Source organism: Myotis myotis, unplaced genomic scaffold, assembly GCF_014108235.1.
Source record: "Myotis myotis isolate mMyoMyo1 unplaced genomic scaffold, mMyoMyo1.p scaffold_m19_p_34, whole genome shotgun sequence".
NCBI lineage: Eukaryota > Metazoa > Chordata > Mammalia > Chiroptera > Vespertilionidae > Myotis > Myotis myotis.
In genome coordinates this window covers 584,464-597,530 of record NW_023416340.1, presented here as the reverse complement: position 1 = coordinate 597,530, position 13,067 = coordinate 584,464, and the positions used below count along the sequence as shown (strand labels likewise).

At 51.2% G+C, this 13,067-nt stretch overlaps 1 protein-coding gene across 1 annotated transcript in view; it reads right to left on the bottom strand.

Moving 5' to 3' along the window:
• ZC3H4 (zinc finger CCCH-type containing 4) overlaps positions 1-13,067 on the bottom strand; it is a 37,250-nt gene that overhangs the window by 9,125 nt on the left and 15,058 nt on the right. The window contains 9 exon segments of the mRNA XM_036302856.1: positions 3,774-3,883; positions 4,426-4,537; positions 6,242-6,349; positions 7,195-7,334; positions 7,440-7,536; positions 8,220-8,371; positions 9,609-9,831; positions 12,167-12,277; positions 12,555-12,774. Coding sequence (XP_036158749.1) covers positions 3,774-3,883; positions 4,426-4,537; positions 6,242-6,349; positions 7,195-7,334; positions 7,440-7,536; positions 8,220-8,371; positions 9,609-9,831; positions 12,167-12,277; positions 12,555-12,774 — 1,273 coding nt within the window.

Here is a 13,067-nt window from a genome sequence, read left to right as displayed (position 1 = left end):
TGGGTCTTGCCTGCCTGCACACCACCTTCCTGCCCTGGCCCCGGGGCCCTGCGGTGACCGCCACTCTCTGGTCTGAGCCACAGGTACCGTCTCCACCTGGTCATACCTGATGCACAAGCTCCGCCTCCCCAGCCCAGCAAGGATCTGGGGTGCTACCCCTGACTCCCACCTTTTCTTATCCTGACTCTGAAATACTGGAGCTGCTGCCCGGCCCTCCTGAGTGGCTCACCTGCTCATCTCACCCTGGGGCCTCACTGTCTCTGACCAGCACTCTGCCCCAGCCTCCTGTCTAGTCGCCCCACCATTCTCTGCACATGAGCACAACAGCATTCAGTCACAAAGATGGCCGTGCCCCTGTACCGCCAGATCCTTTCAATGGCAACTCAACGTCCTCGGGTTAAAGACAAAATTTAACAAGGTCGCACCTCACCAAACAGGAACAAACTTGACCACACCTCCTTCATGAAGGTGCCACACTCCCTTTGCCTCTCAAGGTCCCACCCAGAATGCCCCATTCATTCCCTCCTGGTCACGCCACCTCCCCCACCTAATGCCCGACCTTCCTTCAGGTCCCCTCCCGACACCAGCCTCCTGAGGAGCCTCCACCGCCCCAGGTTAGGTGCGCCCGTGGTGAACACGCTGCCTTTCTCGTAGGTGCCACTCAGCACGTGAACACTGGCCGACGTCCGCTTCTCCGTCAGACCGCCTGCCCTGGGCCCGCCTGCCCTGGGCCCGCCTGCCCTGGCACCGAGGCTGTGGTGATCTTTTCCCTGCCATTTGCCAGCACTGAGCACAGCGCTCAGCACACAGTGGGCACTCAATACACTCACGGTTAACAGAGCAAACGGAAGCTCTCACCACAGGCAGCACTGCTGAGTGCTCACCCTTGGGCCTGCCTGCACGCAGCACTCAGCTCCTCAGCCTGCCCTGCCGTCGGGGCTTCCGTCTCCCATCCTGCTCGGTGGGAATCGTGCCTCGCACGCAGCCTATCGGCCGCTGGGGAACCCTGCTCCCGTGCCAGGACTTAGCCTCTCCCACCCTTCTAGTTCAGGCCCCACAATATCCTGATAAAGACTCCTCTCGGGACACAGACCAGCCCTGTGCTGTGCCCACTTACGGGATCCCACCCTGGGTCTCGAGTGCTGCCTCAACAGCTGGAGCTGCCCCGCCCCGGTGGCTGTTGTTTGGAATGTCGTCCCATATCCAAAAGGTTTCGGGTTCGAGTCTCAGTTAGGACACATACCTACATTACAGGTTTGATCTCCAGTCAGGGCATATATGGGAGGCAACTGAACAAGTGATAAAGCAAGTGGGGCAAAAAATATTTAACAGTTGAATCTGGCAGAGGGAATTCTTTGTGTTATTCTTGCCAACTGTTCCCACATAAAAGTCATTGCCAACCCCAAAGGCAGGCATGCTTCCAAACGAGAGTGGACAGCGAAATCAGTGTCTGGACAGACAGAAGTGTCACTGAGAAATGGGAAATAAAGCAGGACAAGAGCACAGACGTTTTAGGATGGGGGGGGGGGGGGCGGGGGCGCGAAGTCCCGGCCATGAGAGGCATCACAGCTCGGACCCCAGGCCGAGCCCGGTGGACCAGCTGCAGCTCCGTCTGGGCAGGAGGGCGATGGCTGACCCCACGCCTTCGGTAGGGTCAGTCTAGGCCAATGATGGCGAACCTATGACACGCGAACTCATTTTTTTGGTTCATTTTTCTTTGTTAAATGGCATTTAAATATATAAAATAAATATCAAAAATAGAAGTCTTTGTTTTACTATGGTTGCAAATATCAAAAAATTTCTGTATGTGACACGGCACCAGAGTTAAGTTAGGGTTTTTCAAAATGCTGACACGCCGAGCTCAAAAGGTTCGCCATCACTGGGCTAGGCCCATCCTAACGCATGTTGCGAGTTTTACTTCCTGACCACACAAATTCGATTCTAGAACAGTTTTTCTAGGTTCTGCACTCATTTTTAACCCACTGAGACTTAGCCTCATATAGGGGATGTTATCAATGCTTTCAAAATGTTTGTGGGAGCTCAAATGGGACACCTTGTTTTCTTGGGTTTTTATTAGGGCATCTAGAGCTTTGCTGTCCAATATGGTGGTCACTGGCCTGGTGTGACTATTGAGTACTTGAAATGTGGCCATAAGTACCAGATTCTGAAGACACAGCAGTCTCCCAAAAATCTTACTTTTTTCCATCACTTATTACTTGCCAAAATGGTTATTTTGAACATGGATACACTGAGCTAAGATATGTTGTAAAAGTTAAATTCACCTGTTTTTTACTTTTCTAATATGGCTACTAGAAAATTTAAAATTAAGTATGTGTAGTCTGACCCTGCTCTCTGGTTAGAGCGTCAGCCCTCACACCAAAGGGTTGAGGGTTCGATTCTGGGTCAGGGGCACGTACCTGGGTTGTAGAGTTCGGTCCTGGCCCTGATGGGGCATGTGTGGGAGTCATGTCTCTCTCACATTAATGCTTCTCTGCCCATCCCCCCTGCTGTCCCTCCCTCCCTTCTAATCTCTCTAAAAATCAATGGAAAATGTGTAGCCTGTGATTTACAAGACTGGCCAATTTATAGTCATTCTTTATATTTCTCTGCCCACATCATATAAATTGTGCAATTATCAGTAAAATTTCATACTAAAACTGCTGCAGAACTAGTAGGTAGATAATTAAAAAAGGAAAAATTAGACACGTGGCTCGGACGTGTTTCCTATTGGACAGCACTGGTCTAGAACACAAACTCTGAACCTCCAGCAGGGGGCAGTCCTCAGTCAGATATTGTTCAAATGAGGAATGAAGTCACCATGACTTCCCACTATTTTCCCTGTGAAAAACTCATAGACTCTAGATCTAGATGACAAAGCCCTAGTCCCAGGTTGTTAGGCTCCACAAAGGGCCTGGCCAAATAAGACCTTTCTCCAACTTTTCCCACGCCTCTGCCAATGAGGAGCGGGGTCCTCTTGCTTTGCCTGTGCACGGCTTCCCCTCAACTCCTCAGGGTGCCAGCAGCCATTTAAACTGGGCAGTCATTCGAGGATGGCTGATGAGCACGACCCTTTCCATTCTTAAAACAAATAGCCAACTCCTCAAGCCATCTGAGAACTAGAAGGCAGGAGAGCCTTCATTTCAAAGGCTACATTCTCCTGCTCCTCCCTCGGATGCATCAGGAAACCAAGGACAGGGCCTTAGGACTCCCCAAGTCCTAATGACGCCTCAGGGACAAGACGATGCTAGGATGAGTTTCAAATGTCACCTGACGACTCAAAAAGCCCTGACACCTCACCCGAGGGAAGAAGCCTCCAACAAGCCCGAACCTCTAATTTCCCTGTTTTTTTGTTTTTGTTTTTTTTTTTTTACTGCTTAATAGAATCCTTAAAAATTGTAAGTAAACACTTGACATTTCCATAAAAATATAAACCATCCCAAGTCTCCTCTCCTCGCCGTGTACCGTGACTCTCTCTAAAGGACAACTAAGAAATCACGGGGTATGTTTGGAGACACACCAGGCAACGCTCCTTTCATGCAGCCACCCCAGCGACAACTGCCCCGGCGGGAGATAAGATGCACGCGTGACTGCCTCCACTCTCTCTAGAGGCAAGAACACAGTCCCCATGTCTTCCTTAAAATGGCCCCGCTCCAGATCAATGCAACTGGGAATTCTGGTCCTGCAGAGGCCAGCGGGCGGCTGCAGAGCCAAGTCAACAGGAGGCCCAGCTCCTGGTTCCTGTCAGCTGTGGCGGCCGAGCCCCCCGACCTTACCTTATCCAAGAGCTCTCGCGTCTCCTCGGTCAGCGGGTCGTGTGAAAACATGCAGTCGTCACCATTGATACAGTTCCCAGTCGTGGGGTATACCTTACACGGAAAATCACGTTCACGGCAAATTAAGGCAAATGCTTCACCTCACGGAACCCACCCGAGGGCAGAACCCGGCCCCGTGTTTTGGAGATGAGGAAACTGGAGCCCAGAGAGGTGCGGGGACTTGCTCAGGGTGGCACAATGGTGAGACCCCAGTTCTCAGACTCTTGCCTCAGAGTGCTTCCCGCCCGACCACGCTGGCCTCGGGGCTGTGTCCTCGGACCCTCCCTCAGCAGGAATAGGGAAGTTCAAAGATGTGCCCAAGGTTCACAGCCAGTTGGAAAGTCTCAGAAAGATAACGGGCACTGGCATAGGCCAGTCCCAAGAGTGTATGTAAAGAGAACATATTAACGTGTGTGCCTCAGTTTACTCATCTGCAGAATGGGAACAGCAGGCCCGTCATAGGACAGATGTGCGGGTTAAGTGAGATGCAGATGCACTGAAAGCTCGACACTGCACTGGCAGGGCGAGAGGAAGCGCAGTGGAGGTCAGCTGTTATTACCGACAAGGAGAGCTCCGCCCCTCAATCAGAGCAGAGGTGGGCGCCAAAGGATATCGTGCATGTAGGGGCAGTTCTCGGCTTTGGCACAACACCTGGTGGTGTAAAACTTGCACAGCTCTCGCTTCTTTGGTAGCTTGATGTCATGGCTGAAGTTACAGTGGTCGCCCTGGAAAAGGCAATGGAAAGGTCAGGCGGTGGTACGGGAAGCCCTTGCTGATCCTTCTCCAAGAAAACGCTCCTCTGTCACCGCTGACGCACAGAGGGACCCACGACAGAATGAAGCCCCTTCCCTCAGGGAGAGGCAGGTTTCCCACCAGCCTCACTTCGGACCACGTGTGTGCTCCCCTGCCTCCCTCTCCCACAGCCTCCTTCCTCCCGTCTCTAGTCCTTGCCTTTCACTGCCTCCTTCTAACTCTTCTCTTTCCTTCCCTTCTTTCTCTTATCTCCTATTTTTCACTATTTACTGCATGACAACCAGTGTCCAGTCCCATGCTTTCTCCTAACAGAACCCCAGTTCTGTTTGAGGAAGAATGTGCCCAGTTAAAAATATTCCATTTCCCAGCTTCCCTTCAAGTTCTGGCCACAGGTGTAGGCAAAAGTCCTTACCAGGACAACACTGCCTCAATTTTTAAAAAATCCCACCACCTATTTTTCTTCCTCTAGCCTTTAGATGCGATGCCTGGAGAACATCAGCCGCTGTGCAACCATGGAGACAAAAGCCACATGCTCAAGCACGGCAAAATTAAGCCGAGGAAGGAGCGTGGTCCCGCAGCGTGCCGCCGACCACTGCACAAGCCTGTGCTGTCTGCCCACCCCTACACTGTTCTGCGGGACAAACACCTATGTGCTTAAGCTAGTGGAGTTGCGTTTTCGTTATCTGCACTATGACACAATCCAAACAAAACAACACAAAGGTAAACTAAAGATAGAAATGGTTGTATACTTGTTTCAAAAGTCTTATTCTCAGGAATGCCTATTCATTTTTCTTTGTTTATATGTATTATGAGCTTCTAAAAATAATATGAATTGACTGTAATAAGGAATATTTTACATACGCATGCACACTTATTGGAAGTACACATTTTTCTAGACATATACAAGGTGCGGTATTTCCTGGGTGCATGTTTCCCAATATCTGTCCACTGACGCTAAATGTGGGGAAAAAGCTGGCTGGCAGCCTTAGCCAGTTTGGCTCAGTAAATAAGAGCATTGGCCTGCGGACTAAAGGGTCCTGGGTTCCATTCCAACAAGGGCACATGCCCAGGCTGTGGGCCTGATCCCCAGTAGGGGGTGTGCAGGAGGCAGTCAAACAATGATTCTCTCTCATCATTGATGTTTCTATCTCTCTCTTCCTCTCCATTCCTCTCTCAAATGAAAATATATTTAAAAAATTAAAAGAAAAAAAAAAAAAGCTGGCTGATTAACATTGGGTTATATTGTTTCCTTCAGAATTCTGTGGCCGCTGGTCCATCTTGTGGCATTCAATTCTGCTGTGAAGTTCAAGGCTGGCCTGATTCCTGCCCCTCCTTTTCTATGGATGTCTTAAAGTTCAGTAACTAGCCAGAATATGTACATCTCTGCACTAGCATCAATCTTAATACATTTGAGGCTGTACAGATTTGTTGAGCTTTGGCCAAAAATATCCTCCCCAAACCAGAAAAACCCAGATGTCCTGCTGCTCCGGCCCCTCAGTCCCTCTGAGAAGAGAACCGAGTCTTCCAGGCCCCAGAGGCACCTCACCTCTCGGTAGTCAACCATTCCCACCAGCACCGGCCCTGCCCAATGAGGTGGCCTCCAGAGCGTGCCAGGGCCCCTGTGTCCTCTGGGAGGTTGCTGCCCTGCTCAGCACCCAGATCCTTTGACCCCTTACCCATGTGCACCGCCCCTCCACGAAGTATTTGCAGATGACTTTGCCTTTCTTGTCAGACTGTTGATGGGGCTTGTCATGGTCACGGCTCCGGTAGCTTCCGCCGCCATCCTGTTAGGGACACAGAACACAGAGTGTGAATGTAACTAAGGGAATGAAAAGCGAGGGCGGTGAGGGCCCCGCGGGTCAGGTGGGGGCCATCTGAGTGAAGAAGAGAACAGGAGTTGTCTAGCAGCCAGCTGCATCTGACACCGAGGCCACAGGAGCCGGAGCCCACAGTATGGAGTGCTGCTCGGGTAAGAAAAGCTCTGGCACCTGGAGCTGCTGGCCATGAAGACTCGCACACACACTTGTGCAGGAACACATCCACCTCCTGGAGGCAGAGGCACGTGCCTTCCTGTAAAACTCTCCAGGGATAACTGAGTGGGCCACCTAGAACCTTCTAAGTCTTAGAGACTTGTTCGGGGTGACTGCAGGTGCTACGAAGACGTGGTTTTAAAAAACAGTGTCTTACCCTGGCCAGTGATGCTCAACGGTTGGAGCGTTGGCCAGCACACCGAAAGGTCGCCAGTTTGATTCCTAGTCAAGGGCATGTACTAGGGTTGCAGGTTCAATCCCCAGGCCCTGGTTGGGGTGCGTGTGGGAGGCAACCAACCAATATGTCTCTCTCACATCCATGTTTCTCCCCCCACCTTCTAAAAATCAATGGGGGAAAAAATATCCTCGGGTGAGATTAACATTAAAAAAAACCACACACACACACAACAAAACACAGAGAGAGGGTCTCGCTAGCAGTGCATCGCTATGAGAGATGATTAGTGCTTACTGGCCCTATGGGGACGGCTCCTGGGAGCAGGGGCCAGGCTCAGCCTCAGAGGACAACTCATTAAAGAGAAAAAATATCCAAGGAGGGGCCTTGGGTAAACACATCAGGTCAGAATGAAGAGCTGACTCACGCCCATGTCATCATCATAGAAGTCTTCATCATCGTTCATCCCGCCCTTGTTCATCCCTCCTCGGCTGCCACCTCGACCTCGGCCACGGCCCATCCCTTTGCCTCGGCCTCGGGAACCCCGGCCACGGCCTCGATTTAGCCCTGCGGAGGAGAGAAATGGCATCAACCACTGCCTGTCCCCAGAACCCAACTCGAACAGCTGCCAGAGGGAGCCCCACCAACTCGTCAACTTCTGGGCCTGCCCACCTCGTCCTCGGCTGTCCTTGGACCGGCGGTACTGGTTTAGCTCCTTGGAATAGTCGTCGTAATCCTCGTCTCCCATCGGTTCCTCACTTTCTCCATACTGGGATTTCAGGAAGAAGAAAGGTGTCACATGGGGAACAATGAACGCGGTCCCTAACTATACATTTTGCCCCCTTTGCCTTTTGGTTTCAAGGACAACCTCAGGCTCAGAATAGCAGGTGAGAAATCTGGGCCTCAGGCCTGTGTCCCCTCCTCACGTGACCCAGCCTGAGCATGGGTGGTCTTAATCCTCTCTGTGCAGTCGTCGGTCTTAAAACTCCCACCCCCTGGGCAAATCCATCAGGGCACCTCTGTACACAATGGGCAGCTGTGCCGCTGTAACAGGACTGCACAGAAAGGTCTCGGCAGGGACACGGCATGAGTGTGGCAGCTCTCTGTGACAGAGGAGTGTGTGTGCCCGTGCGCAAGCACACAGCACAGCGAGTAAATAAGCCCCCAGCTGCAAAGGCCTAAAACATTTCCAGAGCCACTCGGGAACCCTGTCTCCAGGGACGGGAATTAAGTCGCTGGAAGAAGATGTAATTTTCACAGCTCACCCTTTGGTATCTGTTCAGTTTGAATCATACGAAAGTTTTTTCAATTTCAAAATCATACAGGAACATTTAAAACACATACGCCTGCCTGTCATCTGATGCTTGCTTTCCTTAGCCTTACAGGCCACCCCCCACAGGACATGCAGCCCACCAGCCATCCCCCGGCTCCCCGGGCAGTAGAAAACCTTACATCCATCTCATCTTCATAAAAGTCGTCTTCGTCTTCTGGGTGGTCTCCCATGGAGCCTCTGCCCCTGCCTCGGCCGCCCCGGCCCATGCCTCGGCCCCGAGACCCTCCGCGGCTTCCTCGGCCCCGGTAGCCCCTGCCACGGCCTCGACTGCCTGCACGGTGATTCAGAAAGTGAACGCCTGAGCGGGAGTAGACCCCACCAACAAGAGAGATGTTAACCCATTGTTTGCCTCTGAGGTCAATCATTTCACCTTCCTCTCCTCCTCCAAGAAGCCTTCCCAGCTTCCCCAGGCAGACTAATGGTTCCCCTGGGCCCCTTGATGAGGTGCCTCAGCATTGCAGGCACATGACTGATACAGCACTCACTACACTGAAAGCTGCACTGTACGATATGGTAGTCACCAGCCTCATGTGGCTTCTGAGCACCGGAAACGGGGCTGACCAAACCAAAGAGATGCTGTGAGGGTAAAGCATGTCTGGACTGCAAAGACTCAGTGGGGAAAGAAGAGGGAATGTAAAATATTACATCTGCCTAGTTTGCAAACGTTGTTGAAATAAGCTTTTGAATGTATAGGGTAAATAAAATATACTGTTAAAATTCATTTCATCTATTTGCTTTTACTTTTTAACAGTGACTACTAGAAAACTAAGTCACATGGTGGCCTGCATTCTGCTTCTACAGGACAGCACTAATCTAGAATCTCCCCGAAGAGCAAGGCCTGTCCAGGGAGGTGTGCGTGAAAGACGGCTGAAAAAAAGAAGGGATAGACGGCCACTCAGACAACAAGCTGGGCCTTAGGCGGGGATACGAACCTCTGAGCTAGAAGGTTCTGGAAGCCCCCTGGGGGTGGAAAATCTCACTGGCAGGAGATGGTTCTAAGAGGGTAGGCTGGGCCTCTGGTGCTCTGCCCTCCCCTCCCATCCTTCCAACTGCCAGAGTTCAAGGTTCAGAGGTGTGGCCGGCCCACAGGCCGCAGACACACCTTGTCAGGTGATATGAGCTGAGGATGGGGGAGGGGGCTGCTGAGGGCTGTGGCATCCAATTGCCAGGCACCCTGGCCCAGGTGTGAGAAGCCGTCCCTCTTCTTTCCCCTCATCCCTCTTCTTTCCCCTCGCTGCGGACCAGGAAGTGAGTTTTCCCTCTCCCTGCCTCATACCAGCCTGGCTCCATCCCAGCCAGGGCCTCAGCGCTGGCCTTCTGCTCACATGGCTAACTCCCCCAAACCCTTCCTTCCCTGCTTATCTCAGCCCTAAACGACCGCCCGTCTCTGCTCCTGGACTGGAGGCTCCGTGAGCAGGGACAACCAGGCCTGTCCCAGTCTGCACCGCCCCTCAGCCCCCAGCCCCAGGTCTGCTCAGACCCCCTGGAGCAGAAGCTTGGGGTCTCACCTCGGCCCCGACTGCTGCCCTCCTTGGCACGCCGGTACTGGTTCAGCTCTTTGGTGAAGTCGTCGTAGTCCTCCTTGCCCATATCCTCTTCCTCGTCGCCCTCATACTCCCCGTACTGCTCGTTATCATAGTCGTCGTACATGCCGTAGCCTTTGCTGTCCATCTTGGAGTAGGACTTCTTGGGCAGGGACGTGCTGTGTGACGGGGGGTACTGCTGGTGGGACTGCCAGGGAGAGGAGGGTGAGCAGGCCCCAGGGCCTTGGGTGCAGACGCCAAGACCCTCACTATCCCTGGGAGAATACCATCCTCGACCTCCTGGGGGACTGGTCCCCACCTGAGTGAGATCTAGGCAGTAGGCCCAGATGTTTCTGTTCTTCAGAAAGGGCCACAGCTTGAAAGAAAATGGAGAACGGACCCCACAACCCCTGAAGAACAAGGGAGAAAGTGTGTGTGTGTGTGGGGGGGGGAGATAGGGGTTATGTCCCAGGGCTATAGAGCAATCTCGTTTGGGGAGGAGGCCTGGTAGGCAGAAGGGGTGCTTCCTGGTCAAAAGTTTCCTGGGGTCTTGGAATTCAATTAATTACCTGCTTGGCAACCAAACTAGAAAGCCATTTCAAATGATGCTTTCCAAAGTGTGCTGGTGCCAGGAGACACTGGATCAAGTTAAATATATATTTTATATATCACACACACACAAATGGAAGCCACCAAAATGTCCTCAGGCAATGAATGGATAAACCAACTGTGGCACATCCAGACAATGGAGCATTTATTATTCAGCAATTTAAAAAAGTGAGCTATGGAGCTATGAAAAACAGAGCAGCCGTCAACTATGCTGCTAATTGACAAAAGCCAATCTGAAAAGGCTACAAACTGTATGGGCCTGACTGACATTCTGGGAAAGGCAAACCTCGAGACTGTAAAAAGACTGGTGGTTGCTAGGGGCTCAGGGAGGAGGAAAGCAGAGGGGATTTTTAGGGAGTTGAGACTATTTTATATGATAGTGCATGGTGAATACATACCCTATACATTTGTTAAAACCCAAAGAACTATAAAACCCTAATGTAAAGGTTTGAACTCTAATAATGAGTCAATATTGGCTCCTCAATTACAACAAATGTATCAACCACATTAATGCAAGATGTTAAAAACAGGAGAAACGGGGTGGAATAAGGAGGGAGTTGTACTATCTGCTTAATTTTCTATGAACCTCAAACTGCTTTAAAAAACAGTCTATTAATTTAAATAACCCACACTCATTATAAAAAAGAGAGAGAGAGAGAAAATACAAAACATAGTTAGCTAGACATACACAACCACTTTAGCAGATCTTAAAATGCCCAACACCAGCTCCCAATTAAAGCTCAGTGTTTCCTCCGTTCCCTGCCTCCCTCAGGTTTACAGTCTGAATCTCCGTTAGGTCAATGTCAACTATACCTGACAATAAAGTATCTGTAATAATGGGTGGTGCTGAGTCACATAATAACTGGGGCATCTTTAAGAGCTACTAGCTTTGAAAGTATTTTTAAAAATCAAAACTCAAAAAGCTATGTTGCCGAAACCGGTTTGGCTCAGTGGATAGAGCGTCGGCTTGCGGACTGAAAGGTCCCAGGTTCGATTCCGGTCAAGGGCATGTACCTGGGTTGCGGGCACATCCCCAGTGGGAGATGTGCAGGAGGCAGCTGATCGATGTTTCTCTCTCATCGATGTTTCTAACTCTCTATCTCTCTCCCTTCCTCTCTGTAAAATATCAATAAAATATATATTTAAAAAAAAAAAAAAAAAAAAAAAAAAAAAAAAAGCTATGTTGATGTTTTTTCTTATCAGTTTTGCTGGGGGGGCAGATAGCTTACTAACTGAATAGATAATTTAACTTTATGTTTGCTTAAGGTCAGAGATGCAATTTATTCCTATAACCATTTCACTCTCTTGCTAATTTTCCACAAAAGTCATTTCTGAACAGTGTCAAACAGTCAGCTATGACGGGGACAAGTCAGCATCTTTCTCGGGGATAGGGGACAGGAGACACGCGGCAAAGGCCACCGGAAAAGGTGGCATCGAGAAGTGCTAACAGCATGGCTTCTAGAGATCAGTCACGCACTGGGTTCAAACCCCCATCCCTGCGCTTCAGGGCTGTGAAACCTGGCTGAAGTTTCTAAGTCTCGGTTTTCTCACCTGTAAAATGGGGATAAAGGCAACACCTAATCTGCCCAGCTGGTGTGGCTCAGTGGTTGAGCGTCGACCTATAAACCAGGAGGTCACGGTTCAAATCCAGGTCAGAGCACATGACTGGGTTGCAGGCTTGATCCCCAGTAGGGGATGTGCAGGAGGCAACCAATCGATGATTCTCTCTCATTATCGATGATTCTATCTCTTTCACTTTCCCTTCCTCTCTAAAATCAATAAAAATACATTAAATATATATATACACACAACACCTAATCTTGCAAGGTTAAAATCCATGTCAAGTGCCATGCAAGAATGCCCGGCAGTGGGCAAGGTGCTTAGTAAAGCACAGCAGGTTTACTCCACGGAGCCCCCGGCCAGCAGTCACTCACCGGCACGTACGGGGGGCTGTACTCTCTTTGCTTGCGGTGCCCCTTCTCGCTGGGGCTGAAATCGGAGTCATCGGAGAAGTCGGAGAAATCATCGCTGGAGGATGCATGGCGCTGCAATGACAGGGGAAGTGGACTTAGCGATTCTGCTGCAGGCAGGTCACTCTGGCAGTCAGCCCCGGGGAAAGCACTGCTGGAATGTGCCGGAAGGGCTCTGTGCTCTCCGTGAAACACCTTACCTACGGGCATTTAGCAGCAATGGAGCATGAGCTATTGATCCAATTTGAGGACGGAAAAAACAACACTATTAGAGTGCTCTTTGGCCTGACAAGACAAGCTCGGCCCCTGGGGCTCTCCGCCAGGCCCAGGCCCGTGAACCCTCCGGACCTACCTTGTGCTTAGATTTCCTCCTCTTTTTCGATCTTCTCTTCTCTTTCTCCCGCTCTTTCTTCCGCTTCCGTTTCAGCCTCCTGTGAGACTTTTCCTCGTCTGAATCGCTGTGGTGCTTCTCCCCTTTTTCTTTCCGGCTCCTCTCAGGGCCTCCAGGGGTGTCCTGGGTCTCCTCTGCCCCATCATCCTCCAGTTCACCTTCTTCCAACTCACCATCTTCCCTACAATCCAACCCCAAAGCCAGCATGAACACAGGTTTGAGAGGAACACAGGCCCGAGGGCTCTGGGCTGGCCAGGGCTGGCAGGAATGGAGGGCCTGACTGCCGTGAGAGAGACCTGGAATCCCTGCCAGAGGCCTTGGCGGGACCTGGGGTCCACTGCCCCCCATCCCACCCCGCCCTCCTCCTAAAGGACTGCATCTGCTCTCAGCTGTCCTGGCTAGGGCTGGGGCTGCGGCTGGGGGAGGGGACAGGGACCGACGCGGTGGGAGCAGTATTTCCCAAACTGTTCCCTA